Source organism: Sturnus vulgaris, chromosome 5 (assembly GCF_052056855.1).
Source record: "Sturnus vulgaris isolate bStuVul1 chromosome 5, bStuVul1.hap1, whole genome shotgun sequence".
Taxonomy (NCBI): Eukaryota; Metazoa; Chordata; class Aves; order Passeriformes; family Sturnidae; genus Sturnus; species Sturnus vulgaris.
This window is the reverse complement of record NC_142247.1, coordinates 62,535,979-62,560,996: the sequence shown is the minus strand read 5'-3', so window position 1 is coordinate 62,560,996 and position 25,018 is coordinate 62,535,979. Positions and strand designations below refer to the sequence as shown.

The window sequence follows — 25,018 nt, the reverse complement described above, 5'->3', positions numbered from 1 at the left end:
TTATGAAGGAGAATAACAACCCTTTTTATTGGCAACAATAGGCTTTAATTCTGTAAATTAGCAAGACAATTTGATACAGACACATTTGGCCAAGTTTTATAACACTGAACAATGTTGTAAATCTCTCATTCAACTTTAAAATTATAGGGAAGCTATTAGAAAAAATACCACAGCCCTTGCTTAAGACTTTCTACTGAAAAAAAAAAAAAAAAGTACTTAGAAAAAGGCTGAGTTAATGCAAGGACAAGGGATACTAAGAGATTTTTCCACTTCATGTGCTACAATTGATACATTCAGACCTAACTTAAAAACATAGACGAAACAATAAAAGTGTGCAGATACTCTGGCCAGCAGTTAGTTTTACACATCCATGATGCAATATTAAACTATCTCTCTCTTTAAAAGGCACATTTCTTTGATGTAAAATTCAGCTTCTGTGGTTCATTAATACATGAAGAGTGAAACAATTTTATCATGCTTGTGCTTTAATAACACAGCTGTATTGGAAGACTTCACCCCACAAAACATACAGTGAAGCTATCAAGGTATAGGGCATAACTTGAAGACTAACAAGTGGGAGATGAGTCTAACAATGAATAATTCAAGTCAGCCATTAATCCTAAGTATATGTTCTGTGCTGAAGTTATTATTGCTGCTGCAGGTAAGATGAAGAGTTTAAAAATAATTTTTTTATCAGTGGTGTACATCAGAGCAAGTTTTTCCCAGACAACATTTAATATATAAACCACTTTTAGATCACCTCTCTAAATTTATAAACAATGTAACTAGTCAAATTTGTCATTAAATTGGTATGCAAGCTTTAGTTCTGAAACAAAGACAAATCTGGCATTTAGAAATCCGATTCAATCTAAAAAAAATCTATTGTGTACATACATTATTATAGTATTGTAACATTAATTGCTAATTCAAATCAAACAGGGCTTACAAGGAACTGACACTGTTTCAGTTTTCGTTTTTATTCAAATTCCGTGATTCTCCATGGCGCAAGAGAAAGAAGTCATCTTCTTTCAAGCCATATCTTTCAAGAGCTTCATTCAATTTAACCGGAGGATCCAAGTAATACTGAAAAAAAAGAGAATAATATGAGGGAAAAGATACCACTGCAACATTTTTTGAGGGAAAAAAAAAAACCAAACCACTGCTCTAAAAAAACGGGAGGAGGAGAAGGATTTGTCAAATTAAAATGTTTGGGTTCATTTTAAGTTTTTGAACGATAAGAATGCTGATTTACAGCTGCAGAGTAACTGGCAAGGCTCAGCTTGTCAGCAATAGAAGAGCCGGAGGCGCGGGGCCGCCAGCAGCCGGCGCTTTCCCTCGCCAGTAACAGCCAGCGGTCCTGCGGGAACATCGGACCCTCTCACGTTACCGCGCCGTATTTGTGACATTTTCGAAAGGCAACGTCAAGGAGTAATCATCAATTTTTGGGCTCCTAAATACACAGTAACATTTGTACTGCGGGCACAAGTAACATAATTTATTGGAAACACTGGGGACAGGAAATGTTCTAGCCGAGCGTCCCATGTTCCCTCCATGCTCTGCCACGGAGCTGCACGACGAGCTGGGAGGGAGCACAGACGGGACAGAACATTTGATAGATCAGGTGATCACACTATCAGGAATGAATTAGGAGATAAAGTGGTGCAACTGATGCAAAAACAAAAGTTGAAAAACAGCTACTAGACAATAGCAAAGCAAATAGATACTTCCTATTCACTGCATTTTAGTTGCTGTAGAGGTATCTGGGTAATCTTATTAGATCTATGGACTTGGGGGGGAGGGGGGTGAGAGGGGAATAAAACATTAAAAAGAATCAAAAACTCAGAATAACTCAATTTTTCCATATCCTTTCTGGTTTTAACTTTGAATCAACTATTAATACTGTTTATATATTTACTAGACAGACATAATAAATGCCTACAGGCATGCAGTTCTTACTATCTTCAAGTGATGCACCACTCTTTTTATTACTGCATAATGTAATACATAACACTGCATAATACTGCATGTGCCCTCATGTGTTATGCTCCTCAGCATCGGGATGTGAGAAATCCTCCACATCTGCTTCAATAACTGTACTTTCTTAACAATGGAAATATTTTATGTAATTGGTTATGAAAAGCTAAGCATTGTTTTGAATAGCAGTACATAGAGTAACAACTTTTCACTCATACAAAGTTCACATTTTAAATTTACGTTTACAGATAATGTAGGTTAAACTGCACAAGCAAAGCTTCACTAATGACTGTCTAGTCCTTGGAAATCTGAACTCATGTTTAGTGTTGCAATTTACCTCGTTTGCTAAAGCAAAGGTCCCCCAATGAATTGCTACAGACTTCTTTGCTTGAACATCAATATGGATTCTTACTGCTTCTTCAGGATCCACATGCTGGTATTTCATAAACCACCTACCAAAACAAAGAGCCACTTTTTTGTGTCACCTAATTCAGTGCAAGATTTCTCCTTTACTTCCATTGCAAAGAACAAAAAAGAAATATATGCTCATAAGCATGTACACCTGGGCAACATAGAGAACACTCAAGATCAGGAAACTAACATATACCAACATACCCATCAAAGAGCAGTTCATTTATTGCACTCTCTCTTTGAAGGATTTTTTCTTATCTCTATTTTCAATAGGTTAAGGACATATTACTGAGGCATTAAAGCCAAAACTTTAAATCCATCCCCAAATAAATTTTGTGCTAGCAGTACACACCAAAAAGTGTGTGCTTCAGATATAGCCCAAGGAAACAAGCAAAACAGAAGAGAGAACTTAACAATTCTTGAAAGATACCAAAGTTTTACCATGCTATTTGGATTCCCATATTTTTTCCCAGCCCATACATGCTTTCCTTCCAGTACTATCGCCTAAATGTTTACTCCAAAAGGAGAAAAGTTTGCTCTGCTGAGCAAACAGATTTTTCATACTCTATAACCAAGTCATCTTTGTCTCCCGGTAAGTTGCAAAATCAGGGTAAAAAGCAAATCAAGAGAAAAATGCAGCAAATGACATACACTGGAATGGGCTGGATTAAATGATGCTGTTTCAGAAAAAAAGGCACAGAGTAATTCCAGATTTTTACTCAACATTTTTAAGGGAAGAAAGACTGCTGATTCATCCTTGCTGTCCTCTAGTCTGAAGAAAAAACTCTCCAGAAACATCACAAATACTTTTTAATAAAGTACACCTATAATTTTAACTTCTGGGTGGATTTTTTGTCATCAGTATATAATTTCATTTATGTATTTTGCTCAAATTGATTTTCCTACCTTGGCTCATAAGCTCCAATAGGGATGGCTGCAAGATCGAAAGGTCCAAACCTTTTACCTATTTGCTCAAAAGCAAAACAATACCCGGTATCTCCTGCAAAGAAAAACCTATTCCAAGGTCCCAAGACAGACCAGCTGCCCCAGAGAACCTTGTTATCATCTGTCACAGTCCTTTTGCACCAATGCTGGGAAGGGGTGAAGACAAAAGTTACTGCATCATGACCAGGGACACAGTTCTCCTCCCACCAATCGAGTTCAATCACATTCTCACAACCACATCTCTGCATCCACTGCAGGAGCCCCAGAGGCACAAACCAGCGCAGCTCGCTCCCAAAGCGTTCGTTCAGACTCGCCACGGTGTTGTAGTCCAGGTGATCGTAGTGGGTGTGGCTGATCAACACCGCATCTATCCTGGGGAGCTGCGCTACCGTGCACGGAGGCCCTCGGAAGCGCTTGGGACCCAACAGCTGAACAGGGGAAGCTCTCTGGCTGAAGATTGGGTCAGTAAGAAATATAAGTTCATCCATTTCCACCATAACTGTGGCATGTCCCAGCCACGTGACTCGCATACCAGATCCTGTTTTCCCAGCATCTTCTGGCGTTTGAACAAAGTAAGGTTGTAACAATGGAAGTTCTTTGTCAAGTTCCTGGCAAAAAAGAACACAATATGCATGAGAGATTTCAGAATGTACTTGGCCATGGAACAAAAACCGCATACAAGGAAAAAACCAATTCAGTCAATACTTGTACTTCGAGCTTTTATGCAGAGAACTGCAGCACACACCAGGTGCCTTTTTAATGTCAATTTTCCCAGCTACTTCCTCCTAATTTCAGTCTAGATTTTTGTAACATTTACACTTCTCTATCGAGAAAGAGAAGAGCATATCCCACCAGGCCAGGAGACCTGATAGAGTCTGAGGGCATTGCAACCAAAGCACTGCAAGGCACTAACAGAATCCCAGGAAGGGATTCCTCCACCTGAAAAATAATATGTATGCACACACAAAGTGTTACTTAACAAATACTCAGGTTTAGCTTATGCAACTAAATGATGCATCCTCTTAAGTCCTAGCACAAGTAAATCACAAATGAAAGAAAATGCCATGTTCCCCAGCCACACTCCACAAAAGCTCTGCTAGCTTTTATCAGGCTCTCTCTCTGTCCTCACTACATCTAGAAGTGGCACACAAAGGTTAACCTCACTTGGCTAATATTAGCGATTACAATTCTGCCTTCCCATCCTGCCAATAATTTAATGAACATTCATAAAAATAAAATAATTTTTAAGATAAACCTTAAGGTACTTAGATATGCTTGTTTATGAAAAGGTTCCTCCACCTCCTCTCTTATTCCAGCTTGACAAGTTTTGCAGTCTCTACTTGAGTACAAGAGGTCAGAGAACTGATCTGTCTGAACATTAATCCAGAGGTAAAAAGTACATACCTCACTTTTTGATTGGCTCAAATTTGACTCTGTCTGTATCCTCAAGTTGGCACAAAGGAGGCTATGGCTGTACATTACCTATTGAAACTCACTGCCCAACTACCACTCATTCTCTCATTTTGAACCAGAGTTATGCTCTTCACTGCAGTTTGGTTGAAGTGCTAAATACAGAAGTTTTATGTGCAATAAGTAATATCTTTCCTGCTAAAAAAAACCCCAACCAACCAAGTCTTCTCAGAATTCCTGACCATCTCAAAATTGGCCACAATGTTGCTAAGGCTCTCCTCCCAAACCCTTATGGTCTGAACTGCTCACATTGCTTTAGGAAAATTTCTATGTGCTAGGGCAGCTTCTAGACTCCTGATACTCCTCTCTCTCATAATCAAAAATGTCCCAGCACTTCTGGTTCCAAGTTAAGTTCTGCCTGCCATGGTTGCTGCTCTCATTCTCTCAGTCTAGCACAGATCAGCACTATCAGTGAGTTTATACAGAGCTGACCTTGTGCTCCTTTAAAAGTCCAGCTGATGCTGTGACTGTTTAGGACTCCAAGACTTGCCTTGCTAAACCAGTCCTGACAGCTTCAGGGAAGTTACTTTCTCCACAATATTTTATTGATTTTGAAGGCATATGTTGGGAAAATCAAAGCATACACATCTCCATCCCCCTGCAATTCTGCTGTAAATAATAAAATATTCATGAAATTGCTTTTTCTGAGAGCTAATGGACAAGACATGTTTACTGAAGAAGTTTCATTATGGTCTCCAGGAATGAGAAATAGATAACCTTCTATAAAGTTGAATATAAGGTTAGTACAATAGAATCTCTTAGTTCATACAAGTAGAGTCTTAGACTGAGATAAATGGGCTTCTCCAGGAGAGAAGCATAATTGTCTGATCTCTATTTCATTTTAAATACATGGGAACAACACTGGCCACAGAAATCTGAACTACAGAAGCATTATATTGTGACACTTCAGTGAAAAAAAAAAGAAAGATACACAAAACTAAGATAATACTCAAAAATGGAAATTAGGACAAACCAACAACTTATAGTTAAGTCAACAATCGGATTATATCAAAGAAATAAAATTCAGATATGGAACTTAGTAAATTGTCATAATGCAATTTAGGTCAGTACATTTTTAATGGAAAATGTTCTGTTTAAGTAGCTGATTTTAGAGTTAGACTACAAATTTTCTCAGAAGTAAATTAATTCACTTATTTTTGCTGACATTTGGCACAAATTAGGGTTTTTTAAAATGAGTGTTATGCAATATTAATAAACACCATTAAATGGATGAGGAACTGGCCAATTGGCAGATGTGAATAATAAGTTCTTAAGCGGGACTAAGACTTATTTTACCATGTTTTACGTGGGGTACAGTTAATTTTTTTCCCAGTAGCACATATAGTGCTATGTTTTGGATTTGTGCTGAAAACAGTGCTGATGGCAGACTGATGTTTTAGCTATTGCTGAACAGTGCTCCCATAGCATCTCAGCCAGCTGACTGGGGCATACAAGAAGCTGGGAGGGACACAGCTGGGACAGCTGACCCCAACCCATCACAGAGATATCCCATACCATATGACATTGCACCCAGCAGTAAAATCTGGGGTAAGAAGGACGAGGTGGGGGACATTCAGAGAGAATGGCATTTGTCTTCCCAAGTAACTGTTACACGGGATGCAGTCCTGCTTTCCTGAGGATGGCTGAACACCTGTCTGCCCATGCAAAGAGAATAAATTTCTTAGTTGGCTTGTGCATGCGGTTTTTGCTTTACCTATTGAACTGCCTTTATCTCAACTCACAAGCTACCTGATTTTTCCCCTTTCAATTCCACTGGGGTGCAAACAGTTGGGAGTGGAAGTGAGCAGCTGTTTGGGACTTGGCTGCCTAAAGCCAAAACACATCTGCACTACTAATAAAGGCTTTACAGGGATGTCCCTGGGATTGATGCTATCAAGTATTTAGAATAGTCGATTTAAAGGTAGAACTAATCACTATAAAAGGCATTTGTAAAAGCCACACAGACAAGAAGACTGGATTGATAGAGAAGAGCGCAGTCTGAACAACTGCTATCCTAAGCTATTTAAATGAAATTCTGTGAACAAAAGTCCAAGACAAACCAGGAGCACAAAGGCAGTGTAACTTGTGGATCTTGTACATAGGCTTGTGCCCTCCGGGTTTGTGATACACAGGCCTCTGATCCAAATCAATGATTCCTCAGAGGATGAGATCAGAAACCAGGCATGTTCTCAGTGCATGTGATTTGTGCCTGGGGTTGTTTGGTTTTGTTTATTTTTTTTTTTAGTATTTTACAAAAGCACATCAAAATTACCTTCTAAAGCAATAAGCAATACTCAACTCATAATACTTCAAACTAAAATACAAATTCTGTTAGCAGTATACTCCACATGAAGTACTTAAAACTCAGACAACAGGATAAAGCAATATGATGAATGAAATACATATCTTATGGAACTTTTATCCTGCTATACTACATTTTGTTCTGTCAGACTAACCAGAAACATATTAAAATTAGAAGAATTATAACCAATTTTTGAAATACAACAATTATGTCAAATCAGTCACCAACAGAAGTAGTGTGCTTAATACAGTCTTATCTTCATTACTCAAGTAATACAAAAATTCCTCCTGCTGTGTCCCTTCCCCCCTCCCTGTTCTTCTTTCCCTTCTAATGCAAAGCAAGAAAAAACACATGACAGGCTTTGGTAAGACTAGCTGATTAGCTTGGGATTTTTGGCGCTTAGTGCATACTGGAATACCACGGGATTTTACAGAAATGAAAACAATCTTAACTGCCGATGCAACAACTAAAAATTAAAGATCCTCCAATAGCACTGAACAAAGTTATTAATAAAGCCTGTAATGAAAATACAGGAAGTCCATTCTGGATAATGATATAGGCTCATTGTGAAGGCATGATTATAATACATATAGCTTTTCCACAGTGAAGCACAAGCACATATCCTGGATAATATGCTTATTTTTACATACACAAAGCACTTGGTACAGATAAACTGAACCTGCCCAGCATAGCAGGGCATCACTAGGCTCACTCCACGTGGAAATTGAAGCAGAGCTTCAAATGAAGCTCAAAGGACATGCCATCTCTAGCAGTGATAAATAAAGTATAGAGCCCTTAGTTTTAATTTTAAACAAGCTCAGATGGACTTCACAGGCTGATTTAGGGGTAGAAAAAAACTCGTTGAAACAAGTATCAAAATGGCTGAGGACTCCAGAAGTGCATTTCATTGATCCCTATCTAGGTTTATCTGTTTCTGATTTATTTCAAAGTCCTGAGTAATTGCAGGCACTTAATTGAAAGATTTCCACTGCAAAAAATAGAATGAGCACACAATCCCAGCTGGGTCAGAGAGATGGCTTTTCAACAGGTACCTTGTAGATTTCTTTGTGATCATCCTTTATTGTAGGGATGAGCTGTAAATTACAGGGGAGCGCTGCAGTTCTGCACTCCATCAGAGCACTGTATGCTCTGCACTCCATAGTACACCTCAGCATTGCCTTCGAGGGATTTCAGTCACTAGCCAGGTTTGTGTCTGGCACTGGGCAGACATGGAGCCTGATCTACACATGCCAAGTAGGGCAGCAGTCAAAGGCAACCAAACACGTCCAGGTGTGAATTTCATGAAAAAACGGCCAGCACACTCTAGAAAGCTGTACACACTGATGCAACTGTTGTCACCACAAGGAAGATACCAAATTTTAAAAAGTAAAGTGCTGGAAGGGATTACAAGACTGAGACAAGCTTGCAGTGCTTCTAAGCCAAATTATTTATTATTATTATTATTATTAAATTACAGCCAAGATTATTTGTTCCTTAAACATCCCCAAACCTCTGGCTATCATGCCTTAATGCCTAATGTGGCTTTCCTGCCCATAAAACTGATAGAATTCCTTCCTTCACAGGTAATTCAGGTAAGACAAAACAGAAAGCTCTTTACTAAATACTGAGATACTGTGAGATTTATAGCTTGTGCATACCTTCTTGCATGCTTAAAAGCATTATTAACACCTGCTTGTTAACAAATACTGGCCTTGGTTGTGCACCCTTCAGCACAGTATTTCTGAAGCACAGTCAACACATCAGAAATGCACTGAGAAGTAATTCTGTCAAAACCTAGTCATCCCCATACCACCTGTGACCATAAAGATAACCCATGGCTTTCCAGTATCCATTACTTTTCATGGAAAAGAAGCTTCTCCTGTCTCCTCCTTTATATACAATATCTGACAAAAGCATTTCACCAAGAACAGTATTACCCAGTAAACTGCCACTGTACTTTAAGTGTTTCAGTACAAATACTTGCTCAGGTTAGTTTTAACATATGCAATATTTTCTCCTGGTGTACTGAAACACAAAAAATAGATTTGTAACTCTTTTCATAAGTAGGTGACAGAAACGATTACATTTTCATGCAAGAGATGCAACATATGTATTACATTACCATCTGGAAAAAAAGGCAAATTTAAAAAATTAAATATGTAATGAAATAAACTATTTCATGCAACACAAATTAATTTAATACTATGCTTCATAAGGCAACACCTATTAAAAAGGAATGGCTGTAACTGGTTTATGACTCAGCTAGGGGACCAATTTTTTGTATTTATAAATTGAACTGTATAAATTAAAGCATGTGGAACTAACAAGGAAACAAAAATTAAAGAGGCAGAAACTATTAACACACCTTTTGAAAAGAATAAAATGAAATCAGAAAAGTAAGACTTAGAAAAGTCTCCAGAAGATGCCTAATGAGTATTAGTTAGAAACTGTCCTATTTTATTGATTAGAGCAGAGGTAAAAGCAGTCTTAATCACGAAAGTAAAACATGGAAGTATTCACCTGCTTTGAGCGTGGCACATTGCTGTTATTTTTTTCCATGAAGGACCATTTCAAAACGTTTAGTAAGGTTGGTGATTTCCATGTTGGCCATGGGTTGACAAATCTCCCATCTTTGCCCCTCTTGGATTTAGTTACATCCTCTTCTAATCTGTAGTCCAGCCTGAAGCTTTTTCTGAAGGTCCTGGAAGAATCATTGCCCCCGGAACCTCGACCCGAATTCTGACGTTTCTTCACTGCTTCTTTAGGGTACTGGTTACAGGCAGTTGAAGGCTGCTCTTCATCTGTGTTCTTATCCATACCTTTTTCAGGAGAACTAAAGCAAATTTTAAATTAATCAATATTTTCTTGGTCTAGCATCAACATTCGTAAGATTGAATGTTCTCACACACATTAGAAACAAACCCACCTTTCTTGTTTTATGATCTACTGTATTTTTTAATCAACAAAATATGCTTTTAAAACAGTCGCTATTACACAAAAGACTTCAAAAACATGCTGTGGCAAGCAGACATGAGGGCTCTTTGTAGTTCAGGCTGAATTTTACTCCCTGGAATGCACAGCCTCAGATACTAACACTATTATCTACCAACTGCAAAAGTGAGGGGGGAAGGGTTCCTTAATTTACATTTTGGAAGAATAGTCATTCCTCCTGAAACTTATGACATTGGGTGCCTGATGTAATACGATCCTGCAAGTCTGTGCAAGAGACACTGGAACTATACTGTACCTTAGGATTTGCCTACACAGTGACTTAGTTTTGTAGTAGAAACATCAGTCTTGGGCAGCATTACACACATGCAAGAAACTCAGAACACAAAAGATATTTGGTACTGTTTCCTATTTTGTCTAAAACAAATAAAAAGTTTATTATAATCAAGGTAAGCAACTGTTTCAAATATAGCTTTGATACACATTTAACTGAACTGACTGGTGAAAGACCACAGGAAATTTAAATATTCTAAATCGCAGTTGCAACATTCACTCTTAATTCCATTGTGAAATATAGAAAAGTGAGAAAATAACCGAGGAAAACTTAGTTCTATGAAGTCACGATTCTGGTACATTTCTTAGAAAACTACAAACTCAGTAGTCAGAGTCTCTTATTCCAAACTGCATTGAAATATTACAGACTTTACAAATATAATTGAATTATACCCAAGGCAGAAAAAACAAATATCCCTATTTTATTTTAGAAGTTGCCAAAGTATTTCAATTGAATCTAAATGCTTCTATTTCTTTATTTACTTTCAACTGAAATGTTGAAAGTAAATACACTGTTCTGTTAGCTTTTTAAAAAGTTGGTTATGGTTTTAATGAGTGCACAACTTTCTGGCATTTACAAATTCTACCTGATTAAAAGTGGAAGATGACTAGTAATGGAATAGAGAGCATTAGTAACAGCTTAGGTGCAGGAATAATTTTTAATAACAAATTGTGAAGTTTGTCCTGTGGAAAACTCTTCACCACATGTTTTGGCCTATCTACTGTTTCACTAACTCAAATACTCAGGCTTCAGAAGCACTGGGCTGATGTAACCAAGCCAGCCCATGCAAACAACATTGTCAGAGAACAGAACTGAAGCTCACAGTTTTCTTAGAAATCATAGAACTCGCTCTGCCCCCTGTAAGCTCAATTACAGGGAAAATTAAATACATTGTTCACTGCAACATTTCAGCTAAGATATTACACACATGTCAGCAAACTGAACCCAATTGCATTTGCTGATGATGCTCCAACTTCAAATGCACAGTCCATTTCTGCTATTTCAGCAGCAGCTGACAACTAAACACTAAGTATGGTATCAGCTGCAAAGAATACAACAATCGATAAGTATTGTGAAATTTTCTTAACAAAATAACCATTATTGTGCCATACAGTAGAGACAAAATACCAACATATCAAAATTCATTTCGAATAAAAAAGCATGAACAGCATTTAGAAAACAAGGCTGATAGAATTTTTTTTACACCTGGTCACAATCTTATTTTATGTAATTGCTTTGTACTCCTGTTCCCCTGCAATTTGACTGAAACCACTCCACTTATGTATTTCCTATTTAGCATTAGGATACTGTATCTGCACCATAATTTAAATGTAACTGTTGATATTTTTAGGCTTTTTTCCTCTATTCCACTAAACCTTTACCAGAATCAGCCTTCAATGAAACACTCAACCTGCTCCATAGCATTTTAAGCAGACATAAATGGCAACACAAAAAAATCAGTGCAACAAAAAGGTAGGCTGAATACACAAAAAATGGTACTGGATATTTTAACTGTTACTTTAACTTAAGGGCTGGGTTTGGGGTTTGTCTTTTGCATTCTTCAAGGAGCATTTTCAATGCCAAGTCAGTTTATTAATTTAGCAAAGCACATAGACACAGCATAAAACAGCTACTCTTTTAGAAAACATCATGAAAACAAATCACAAAAGTTTAATCAGATAGGTCTTAATTCCAGGAAATTATTCTCTTAACATCTCAGATGTCTGATTTTTTAAATATATATAACTACCATAATTATTGCTCTTACAAGACATTTAATATTAGAGACTGGGGTGCCTAAAGTTTTATTTTCAAGCTTCTGTTTATCTATTCATTCATCTCTAAAATAGGTGAATTTTACTTTTGCTTAAACCTTTGATCTTATTCTGAAAGTATAAACCCCTAGGGGAAGCAGGGATTGACTATGCTGATTAAACAAAGGCAATGCCAAAGCATTTAAGGCACTGCAGGTATCTATCTGTCTGCCAACATATTTTCCACATGATGCACATACATTACTTTCATTAGTATTCCATAAGCAACTGAAGGGATAAAAGACCTCGGTGCTCATAGAATACTTTAAACCTTTTACATGCATAAGAAAGGAAGACATTTACAATCAGTTAAAGTATTCCTGATGAACTATAGATTCCTTTGAAGTATCAGTCTTGCCAGATCATTTCTGCTCCATTTAAATTGATTAAATATATCCTACAATATTCATGACGTAGTTTTCTTATATAGAAGATGAAGATAATTTCTTGAAAGCCAGAAATCATTATCTTAAAATAAAACTCAACCAATTATTAGCCCAAGGAGATTCTTATGCTTTTGCAAAAGAAAGTCTCTACAGACAAGTAGATTTGGCAGGTATACCTAAATAATAGAAAATACCCAATTAGAAATCAGTTAATTTTTCTGCCAGGTTTTCTACATTCTTCCCACCCAAAAATAATAGTTTGGCACTTGAAAAACTAAGTTAAGCTCTTGGTGGAAAAAATTATGAGCTATAGAGATTCAAAAATCAAACTGGAATGGAATTGTGTTCACTTAGGAGGGACAGAGGGAAGGGATTATATCCCTGCTGAATATTTATTGTTATGTAAAGTTCTACATGAAATCTTTTTATTCTTTTAAATATAAAGAAAAACTACTATTCTACTTAAAATCATTCAACAGCTTTCCTGGCAAAAGGAACCTATCCTTCAGGATGAGGTGACAGCCCCAACAGAGGGCAAGTGCATTGACATTATTTGTAAGAGGGGCTCAGGAGACACACAAGGCAACCACCCTCTCTCTGCCCTCAGAGATGCTTTGCTTTTTCAGCTGAATTCAGAAGAGGAAATGGACCAAGACATACATAATTCTAAAGAAGACATTAGTCATGCCAAACCCACAAGGCCAGAAGGTGTTCTGGACAGAGGAGAAGAACTTTACTGGCTAATGAATAAGACAAAGTAACATGAATCAAAAGGCAGAGTTCACATATCAGGTTTTCCAAAGAGCAAAGCTGTAGATCTGGCAAGATGTGGCATGGAAAATCCATGTCTGACATCCCACTAAACTAGTTTACACCTGTAAACAGGATATAGCCCTTAAGACAACAGGTTTTGGGCAAATGGTTTATTTTAGATTTGCTTACATGGCTGAAAATTTGGATACAAATATTTTGGCTTTGAGCCTTGTGTTTATTTAGGAAAATAACAAAAATTTAACTAAATATTTTAATATTTAATATTTTGAAACGCTCTGTTTCAAAAGAAGGTTTGAAAAAGGATACAATAACATTACAAGATTCACTCTGCCTTTATAATTTTTCTTTTTAAACGGTCTTTTAAATATAGCAGAGCTTCAAGTCAAATTACTTGAACACAGGCATAAAATCTATTGTCTTCACCTTTTCTACCTAGTCTCCTCTAATATCTGCTGCTCCATAAATGAAATGGATTAGTTCTCCCTACTAATCATAGAGCCATGCACAACATGCTACTAAGCATCAAGTCGGCCAAAACAGACTTACCCTTCTTTCCTACACAAAAATGTGGTCCTTATTTAACAAATCCATTGGCCTAAAAGTTTAAGAATTACTATGAAGCTATGGTTTAGTGGAACATGACAACTTCCCCAAAACTTTACAATTGCCTGGTAAACATTCAAGAGCTTCCCAAATACCTTTAATTTCTCTGCTTTTTTGAAGTAAAGGGTTTGGTTCATTTTTAATCACTGTCTCTCTGTGTAAACTACATCCAGAACTAGGTTGCACTAATGATCACCTAGAAGAGACAGCACACAATTCCCAGCAAACTCACAATACTGCAGCCTTACCAAAACAAGACTCTGAGCTTTCTCCATATACAGCTACACATTTCTGAAGTGTTTTTTCATTATACATATTTTCAATGACTGCAAAAAACATGCATTTTGGCTTGAAATAAAACAAAAAATTGTTTCAGTTAGAAGGGAAGGTATTTGCAAATGCTAGGGACCATGTAAGTAATTGGCTCCCACAAGCTTTACTATCAAATGACTTCCAGCTAAGTTTTGGCTCTGCTTTTATTTTTCCTTCAAGTCTGAAATTGGCTGCTTTAATTAATGAACAGTTTGAGACTGGAAAATTCTGAATGCATTTAAACTTTTATTGTGCAGTACCTCAAGCTGTTCCATCTTACCACTGTAGACTTACCAGAACAAGAACCTTCTGTGAACTGTATACTGCTACACATCTTGAAGTTTTCTTTCACTATACTTATTTTTTATCACTGCACAGCAGTTCCATCAGCGATTATTCTAGATGCTCTTGTTGTCAGGATTTCATCTCTCAAGCTTGCATTAGTTGATTTGTGAATACTTCTATTATTTGAATCACATTAAAAATCCCTAGAAACAAGTGTTGCCAAAATTTTCATTCAACAGATCTGTAAGTATCCTGATTCTATACTTAGTCCTTGTGTACTATTCAAGAAAGAGTAATAAAAGAGTTGATAACAGAAAAAGGAATAGCTCTCTCCATAAACAGTCTCACGGAATTAGAATAAGTCCTTTATCATTCTTATCAAGCTTTGAGGCTCAACAGTTAAACTAAGCAAAGTTTTATTTAGACATCATGGAGAAAAATAAGATTAGTTACAAATAAAAAAAAGGTGAGGCATCTACCCGTGGCCATCTGTTGTTAGGTTTATTCTTTGGCAGCTGCATTACTTAAGCGGCCACTGCCATGAGCCAATCCATTTCTGCCCTCACTACTCACCCAGGCTTGCAAAAACAAATACTTTTGTCCACATGGTGAACTTGTTTAAGAAACTAGTCTAGCTGACAGTCACTTCTTACCTTACCATCCCTAGAGAAGCATTTAATTTTCACCTACATCACTGAGCAACCATGCAAGTGTTTATACCAACAAACCGGTTAGGACAGGGAAGGGTGAGAACAGGAATATATTGTTGTAAACAAAAACTACTTACGCCAGCACTGGTCTGAAAAAAAAAAAAAAAAAAACAAAATTAAATACCCTCCATTCAGAATTCACTGTGTAGCTCAGTTACACATACTACCAAGTTTGGTTCAACAATTCCTCCTACCCTTTCATTTTCAATCTATTCCATTCCAAGATTTCATTTACACTTAGTACTGATGATGCTGCAACTCTCCATTTACGTCCTTAGACAGTAATGTTTCATATTATAACCAAGTACATTCAATAGCTACCTACCACCCACAAGGCAGCCCACTCCCATTACTACACATTCCACCTCTATTTTGCTGGTATTCATTAGGGGAACTAAACCAACAGAAAGTTATTCATGCCTATCAGCTACACCTTTGCATGCCTCCGGATACAAATGCAAATAGGCCTTAGAGTCAGGCCCATCAGTAGTCCCTGGAGCCAGTTATTTCTTAACGCTGGGTTAAATCTGACCAGCTGCGGGCATTGTATCAACTGAATAAAGATCCTGGATATGGGACAATACATAACTACTTTCCCTTTGTTTCCAGGTGCCCCAGCTGATTGTCCCTGTCCAATATGAGAATTCTGTAGTCACCAAACACATCTATGATCAGTAGATAATATGATAGAAGATTTTTGTTACATGCATGTTCTGTTTAGGTTGTGATCCCTGATATGACAGTAGCTGTCCACAGGGGACACGCAGCAGAACAGATACCAGACCCAGGAGCCAATTTCTTTAGCGATATGGGCCTTTAAAATAAATTCTTTTCCTCTCACTCCTCATCTTTTACTGCAGTCTTGAATAAAAGAACCCAAAAGTTGGCTTGTGGCCATCACATTTGAAAGAGCAACCTAGACTATCATTATGATTATGCACAAGAACAGTGTAATTCTGTGGTATTGCTGAAGCAGTCACCAAAGGCAAGCTGGAGTCAAATCTCCCTACACCAGAAAGGAAATTGCTTTCCTTTGCTCTCCCTAAACGACTAGTTTCATATGACTAGTTAATTTACAGGGAAGAATGTTTAAAGAATAAGATCTGGAATCAAAGTTTTCTTACCTGCTCTGCAGGACTGAGACTGACACACAGAGAAGCAATGTTTGTGCATTACAGCTGTGTTATGGTACACAAGAAAATACTCGGGTCACAAATCGAGTCAATTTTTAAATCAACAGAAAAATAAGTGCAGATAGCATATGCACACAGGTATATATGTACCAGCTGTACAGGTAAATCGTGGATTCCAACAGAAACTACAGTCTCTATGGATGGCCCTTCATACTTAAGACAGAATTTCAATAAAACTTTTTCCAGAAGAGCAAACATGAAACTTGTACCACCACAGCTACATGATCCAGAGCCCAGCTTTAGCGTTCTAGCACCAGCTGCACTTGTGCAACTATTTATGCAAACGAGTAGTTCATTAGTTTCAGCTGGTTACTGATGTGACTCCAGTTAATTACAGAGGCACATCTTACCAAGATGGGGTTTAGTGTTAGAAAAAACTGACGAACTTTGAAGTTACCATTTATAAAACACACTTTATCCACTCCTGTGTGTTAACAGCCTCTATATCTTGGAGTTTGTATTTTAAATTATGATGCCATTGAAGCTGTTAGCATACATTTTTCTTAACTAAAAAAAAGTTTTAAAATATTACAAGCTCACACTCCATCCTAAGGGTAAAGGTTTTCCATCTAACATCTTAATGTCAATTAGATATGACTAAACCCAAATGTTATTACACATCATGAAATTAAGGCTCCACTTGAACATGCTGTGGGAGAACACTGATTTCCTTTGTAGCATGTGGTTAGAAAGGCAATGCAAGAACTGTTTCCATAAAAAAGCACAGAAATCATGTTAAAGCTTTGATGCATAAGATTCAGAGTTGATTTATCATTGACTACGGCACTTTTATGTGTGCAATTGCTGTCTCCACCTCATTTACTAAGTCTTTTAATTTTCTTTTTCCTTGTCTCCCCATGCTAGAAAGGAACAAATACCTATGCAAACTTCCTCTAGACTCACACCAAAAATAATCGTTCAAAACTCTATAAAACCTCAGTTTTCCAGGAAGTGCAGCAGCACCCAAGAACTCAATTTTATTTTTAAGCTAATAGACAGTCATAAAATGTTGTTTATATTCATATTTAAAGGCTTGTCTATTTTGATTCCCTCTTTTCACTTCAAAGTCCAAGTACATTGGGTTCAATGGAGTTTCTCTGCAACATGAAAACATTTCCCTAAATTCTTTCTCTTCTACTTGATTTTCAATATAAAATCAACTTTTGCTTGTCCTAACAACTTTCTCTCTCTTGCTCTGTCTATGTATGTACATGCACCCCTTACATACATGGATTTTACAGAACTATTTATAACATTTGAATTCAAATTTCTTGAAATCCAAGCAAATAATTTCCACGTCAGCTAAGGAAGTGAAAAGTTTTTCTTTGTTGAAATAGATGCTTTTCTTGAATGCACCTGTTAAAAGACCAACTTTAACACGAGTTAAGCCAAAAGGTCACCAGCCTTTCCAAATAATGGAAGTTTTAAACATCCAAACTTCCTATCGGAGGGCCAGAAAACACACCCAGAACCCTTATAGTTCTTTAACTGAAACACATCCATTTTAAGAAGAAATTCCAAGAGACAGTACACAGACAGAGCAAAACACCAATATTCAAGGAAACAGGAAACATCACAATACGTAAATGTTTTTCATTACACCCCTTTTTTGCCACATATAAAGGGCCTTTGATTCCATCCCCACAGCTCTAGATTACAATGTCTTCATGTACTCTAAATGAAATGCTTTGGTTGTTAGTCAACAACAGAAGTTTTACTACTAGAAGTTGTGTGGTTTGGGTTTTTCTTCTTATGGAAGAGTCAAGGCATACTTCCAACACAAACATGAGCCATCTACTAATTTTCAAGGCACCATCCTAAATATGTACGTGTTTTAAGGAGACAAAGTGTTTCATGTAAACATATCTGAATAGACACACATAAACACCATGCTATTGCCACATTCTTACCAGAAACAGTTGAATATCACTGAAACGCTGCCTCAAAAACCAGTCCAAATCATGACAAAAATATTTCCAAATATTTTAAACAATAAAACCTGTTATCCTATCCTAAGCCTTACTCATCAGGCAGTAGAACTTACAGCTCCAGCCACAGTAATAGGTCTTACAGAAGAGGTAACTCTTGACAGAAATTCTTTAACACCCAATTTTTCACTCACACATCTTAGCAAACTTCGTTTTTCACAGTAGGTGCACGATGGCAGTAGTGTTTTCACAGTGTCACTTGGCAATGTGTTCAGTTGTCTTTCCTGAGCAGCTTTGCCAGGTTTATCTGCTTGGGCACAGCTGTAGCCTATTCAAACCCAAATGATCCCTTCCTTGTACAGCTGGTAAACACCAAGGTGTTACATGCCAAGAGTATATAACACAAAACTTCTTTCCTAGACTTCCTAAGAATATTTAAACTACGTGTAACATTTAGTTTACAGGAAAATTCTTTTTACTCAAATCTTTAGGCACAAGGCGATCAAGTGATTTTCCATGGTCCTGGCCCTGAAGGTATTAGAAGTAGGGCTCACACTGCAACCTATAAAGTTAAAGCAATAGACTGAAAAAAATAAAGGGAGATCAGGAAAGGATTCACAGATGTGACAAAAAGCAAAACTAATTTCACTGCAGGTGTTACATATAAAGACACTAATTAATATAGCAGTATTCCTGTTTTTCTCACCACAGACAAAATAATTGCCTTCCTTTTTGCTGAAAATAACTTAAAAGCTATTTCTGAATGAAGAATCTTGAGCTTATAAAGGCTAAGGAAATAGCATATTTCTCCTGGTTATTTCTTAAATCGACTTAGTTAATGCAAGTGAATAAAATTATAATAATGGATTGCTTCCTCTTAAAAAGGCTTCACATCTCTTTGGTTTGAGGCCAAGCAGAAGCTGAATAACTGTTATTTATATTTGAACAGTTTCGCTGTCATCCTTCACTTCCTCCTCTCCCAAAAACAACTCTCCATCATAACTGAATCAAACAGGATTTTCCAAGCCCCAGGTATTAAAACTTCCCATTATTTTTTATAATAGCATTTCAGTTTGAGATAATTTGGGGTATTTTGAAAGCAACTGTTGCAATATTTCTTGAATTATTAAGAAAAAAGAATATTCTTGTCTTTCTCAAAATGTTATCTAAAAATAAGATGAGCTTCCTATTTTCTTAACTGATACAGTGGCTACTATGAATAAAAAAATACTCTTTTCAAGGGTTTTTTGCCAGAAAACTGAAGTGGTTTTCCTGTCACTATCTTTAATTTTGATGCCACTTTAGTCGGTGCAGTTTGAAAAGAAAAGTAAAAAAACTTAAGTATAAATAGCACTTTGCTTTAAAACTAAAAATTTGCTTCATAATCACCATTTAGCAAATGGAAGAAATCATAATCGTCACCAGAAAAAAAACATTTCTGCATAAATTCATTAATTTTACTGCATGCAGTCAACAAACACTTTCCCCAAATCCTTGACAGAGATAATTGACGACCATTGAGATTATTTGACTGCACTAATTACATTAAATGACTTCCTTAATATCCTCCACTTCGCATTATACAATGCGACCTTCCCCTCACTGCAATAAACATTTGTTTGCGCCTCTTCTTCAAAAGAAAATATTCTCCAAACCCCCGACACTATGAAGCGGATGTTTTTTTGATGTGATTATATAACTTGTTTCTTTCCGAGCGCTGCTGCAGCGTTTTACCGTCAATCGACAGCAACGAAAGCCTTGCGCTGGGAGCGAACGCAGGACTTTTTTCTTGCGGGGTTTCTTTCACCGGTGCCAAAGGATCCCCCGGTCGCAGCTGGTTTTGGAGCTGGTGCCCGTCGAGGTCTGTGCCCAGCCAGGGCGTCAGGCAGGGAGCGGAGCGGGATCTCACCCCGAGCTCCGTGGGCAGCCGGGCTGTACAGCTCCTTCCCGGCCGGCAGCCGGGCTCGCCAGCCCCATCACCTCGCCCACCCGCGAACTTTTCCGAGCGGGTGCCCGCGCCCGCTCTACCGTGTTCGCAGCGGCTCAGCCCGGTCCCCCCACACTCACCGGCGGGGCCCCGGTACCGCGTGTGTGTCTGGAGAGCCCCGCTGCCGCGCTCGGAGCAGGTGCTCCGCTCCTCCGGCCGCCAGCCGGGCTCTGACAGCGGCAGCCCGGGCAGTGCTTCCTCTCCGGACGGACACAGGACGGGAACCGCCGCTCGGCTCGCTCCGGTTCCCCCCTGCCCACAGGAAGGCGCGGGGGCAAAGACCCCCGGCCCCAGAGTGCTGCTGCCGCTGGTGAGCCGCTCACCTCCTGGGCTGCTGTTGCTGCCGCTCCTGAGGAGTCTCATCCCCCTTCTCCTCCTTCTTCTCCTCCTCCTCCATGGTGCCGCTCCACCCCTTCCACGGCGGCGGCTCTGCAGGTCTCCGATAGGAGTTGGTGAACGGCTGCGGCGTTCCACCTGACCAGCACGCTGCCGAGGGCAGCGCGACGAGCTGCAGGGAGCAGTTCCACAGCACCCGGCGCCCCACCATGGCGAACAGGGGTTCCGCGGCGTCCAGCCCTTCACGGTGGCGAGCAGAGGTCACCACACATCCTAGCCCTTCACCGTGGCGAGCAGAAGTCACCACACAACCCGGCCCCTCACCGTAGTGGGCAAAGGGCACCACACCTCCCTGCCCCTCACCATGGCGGGCACGGACTCCCTACCGTCCGGCCCCTCACCATGGCGGGCAAAGGGCATCACATCTCCCGGCCCCTCATCCCGGCGGGCACGGGCTCCCCTCAGCCCGGTCCCTCAGCGTGGAGCGGCGCCGTTAACAAGATGGCGGCGGGGGGCCGTGTCTGGGGGGTAGGGGGAGTCCCGCAGCCATGGCGGGACAGCGTCAGGGCTGGCGGCACGTTCTGCCCCTGGAGGCCGGACTGCTCTTCGGCACCGGGGAAAGGAAGCGCTCAGTTGTGCTTCTGGCCGATTCCGATGGGAGGTAAACGCTGCGTGCAGTGCCGTTTGGGAGCAGGAGAGTGCTCCGGCCGCCAGGTGCTGCGGTGAAAAGTTTCCTGGGCTCGGTTCTCTCAGCAGTCCGGGGTAGTGCCGCCATCCCCGGGAGTACCGGCGCTCACGGCAGATGCGCCGTCTGGGCGAGGCCACCCTCCCTCAGAACAGCCCACCCTGCAGGCTCCAGTGTCCTGCGGCCTTGGGAAGGTAAAATTCATGTCCAAGTCACTTCACGTGCTGGGTTACAACCATCCTCTCACTCCCTGCTCATGTCTTCACCGAAGTTTCCAGACTATGGTCTGAGAAGTGAGGTATTTTGAGGCACCCAACCCAGAGGAATTGGGTTCTCAGAAGTAAATGTGTATTTTTAAACTATTTCCTTACTTCCTTAAGTATGGAATGGACGGCAAAGAACAAAGGTATGCAGGTGTGATGTGAAAAACACCCCATGTTATCTAGCAGCAATATGAAATCTAAGACTATCTAGAGCTCTGAAAGCATATTTACATACATTTATCTCGAAGCTTGGGACTGGATATATGGTTCCTAGGTAAAGAAATCCTACCTGTGTTCAAGGCCAAAGTTCTCAATGCATGTCTTGGGAGACTAGAAATATGGGCCTTACTCTTTTGTTATCTGTCATTCTCTTAGTTTCCTTAAGGTAATGGAATGATAAAACTATTAAGCTGCCTTGTTCTGTTATCTGTTTTCTGTGTTCTTTACATATCGATACAGATATATGTTGGTTGCTTATGGCCAGGAAGATTTGCTGACCTTTGCCAGTGGAAATTCCTAATTTATTTCTTATTTCTGCCCCTTCTCGCCTGACATTTCCTGGTCATTTCATGTCTAATGCTAAGCTGGCCTTGTAGCAATGACTTTTACTCATAATTATTAAACACAAATCTATATTGATTGAAGTTATTTCTACTGTTACTTTATGGAGTCTAAGATCTCCTGAATGAGTTAGATAATAAAGCTGTTTGGATTAATGACCATTAACATTAATAATTACTGCCTATGTATAGAAATCTGTGTAGGCCACTAGGTAAGTGCCTCCAGGCTGGTAGTAGCTGATTGCCAACAGTAGCAGATTCAGGGTGCTGATCCTACACTTCAACTGAGTATCTCCTAGTAGGCAGCCCTGGCTCCACATATGGTGTGGAAGTAGTTTCTGTATCACCAGTGCTGCAAAAACCATAGCTTGGGAGGCTCTGCTTTAGTGAATGCATTTTGTCTATACTACAGATACAGATGTCAGTGGTTGGAGGCTGTAAGTAAAGACACCTGATATCTGTGCAGCATGAAATTTTCAACTTGAAAGGAAACATGCTTGGTGAAGAATGATATTGCTTTGTTTTTCAAGTAATTTCTAGCACTGCTAGAAGTGTGTATCAGTGTATTACCAACTGTGCCATTGTGCAGCATGCACAATGAGAAAATTCCACTCCAGAGGTGCTGTTCAAAAGAACCAGGATTTTAAACTAGTTTCCTGTTTCAGTATTCCATGGAGCCAGCTGATACTTCAGTCTAATCCTTCTTCTTTTGTGGGTTTGGTTCTTCAATGTCTTATGCACTAAACTAAGGAAAAGTCCCAAGGGAATATTTGTGCTCAAGTAATTGTGTAAACCCACAACAGGGATCTCTCTGATTCTTAATACTCCCCAGACATGCTAATATGCTTAGAGGACTGATGTTACAATCCTGCAGGAGTTGGAAGCCAGAAGTAACTAACAGATGGGAAAGTTCCAGCCATCTGTGCATGAGGTAAGAGTTTTTGCTTGGCATCTAGTCTTAAGAAATGGAGATATAATAATTTTATTTCCATCAGTGCCATGTACTCCTGACTATTCATGCACTTTTTACTACTTTTACTACTATAGACTGACCCTATATATTGTCCTCTGTTTATGAAAGTAGAAAAGTTATGAGAGTTTCTTTGTACTGCAGAGAAGCACAAATATGGAGGGATAGGAGAGTGGGATTATTTAGGTGTCAGTGCATTTCTCTTTCCTCACAGTGAAATTTAACAGCTGAAATAGAATAACTTTTTATTGAAATTTTTGGGGTATATCATTTCATTAACTACTTGTAAGGATAAGTTCCTTAAACTAGCTTAATTTGCTTAATGCAACAACCTGTATCTTAATTAGAATCGCACAGTTAGTATTTCATGAATTTTATCTGCAGTGGTGTCCTTCCCTTGGAGATAGTGCATTAATCATGGGCAGGACAGTTTGACTAACTTGATTATAAAATTTCTCTTGATGAAAGGTTTAACCTTCTTCACAACTGAAGTTCATCAGTATTTTGTTTCGATCTCTCAAGTGTAGTGTTAATGTCTTTTTCACAAAGTCTAATTTAGTTGGTTGACATAAGCTGTCTCAAAGCAAGATGCTCATTGTCTTGGCCAGTAACTGAAGCACAATCTAAAGCAAGAAAAAAGTAGAAATTCTTATAGTTAAAATTTTATAGCTTTATAACTGAACTGTTTGAACTTAATTGAAAATCCTCCTAGATGACAGAGTAAAAATGTTGTGCCATCTCTCACTCCATCCTAGAATATTAAGTCATAATCCAAAATCCCCTTTGGCTGTGGTTTGCTATATACTAGGCAATGTTTACTGTTATAGTGCAGATACAGTTTATTGCAGAAAAAACCCACACTTGCTGGAACAGTTTGTGCTGGATATCTGAGTGAAATGAACTATCCTCGCAAAAATTTTTTTCATCACTCTAAATATTGGCCATACAGGAATTTTTACTAACATAGAAATGTAGCACCAAAAGAAATTCTACTAGGCTAATAAAAGCCTCTCTGGCAAAACTGGCTCATATTGGGATATAACCAGAAAGCCTAACCTTACCCTTCTTATTACAGTGTGCAGAAGTAACCACCCTTATGGTATCCACCCTCTTCAGGAGGGAACTTGAGGGAGAAAATTTATTTGGCACCTCTTGCGCACAGAGGCAAGCAGAATTTCAAATCATGTTGGATGTTAAGTTACCCAGTGAAAGAGGGTTACACAACTAGCTCATATACATGTGTGTATATATATACACATACACATACATAAGTAAAAAATGCTTCACAGTAATGTTTAATCAAAACATTGACTTATGGACAAAATTTATACATAATAAATATATAATAATGAAATTACTGTAAATGTTATGTTTACAAGTCCAAATCTCTTACATGATAAAGTATTTGACAGTTTTGAGGATTGTAGAGAAGGAACTTGTGAGTTACAGTTAATGCTCAAAAGCACATTTTGTTTTGTTTTATGTGAAGTACTCTCTGATGCCTCGCTGGTGTACTTTAACTTCTACTTAGGGAACACAACTGAGGAAGATAATAAACTGGAACTGTAACAGAGACATTTACCAGTAACAGGCCAGGAACATTCTGCCCTGACACTTAATTCTCCAATGCCTGTATTTTCACAGAAATAAACCTTTGTAGCCGTGAGGAGCAGCTGGCTGTATCAGAATTGCTGTTAAAAGTCTTTCCAGGCCCACGCTAATCCCTGACTATACTTGGGCACTATGTGGGAGAATGCTATTCAGCAAAACTCAGGTAGCAACTTTGCTAGTGATTTAATGCTTATTAAAGAGCAGTAATGCCCACCA

At 38.9% G+C, this 25,018-nt stretch overlaps 1 protein-coding gene across 2 annotated transcripts; it reads right to left on the bottom strand.

Moving 5' to 3' along the window:
• On the bottom strand, window positions 1–21,510 carry NAPEPLD (N-acyl phosphatidylethanolamine phospholipase D). Of its 2 annotated transcripts, none has more exons than XM_088165849.1 (5): window positions 20,701–21,510; window positions 9,623–9,935; window positions 3,292–3,938; window positions 2,312–2,426; window positions 1–1,083 (listed from the first exon to the last, which is right to left on the bottom strand). In XM_088165849.1, exons 1-5 carry the CDS (start codon window positions 20,922–20,924, stop codon window positions 964–966), a joined length of 1,419 nt encoding a protein of 472 aa, XP_088021975.1. In that variant the 5' UTR covers window positions 20,925–21,510; the 3' UTR covers window positions 1–963. The 2 variants fall into 2 exon arrangements, with proteins under 2 accessions (XP_088021975.1, XP_014724530.2); XM_014869044.2 differs by having other exon boundaries at window positions 20,458–20,743.
• Between the last annotated feature and the right edge of the window lie 3,508 nt (window positions 21,511–25,018).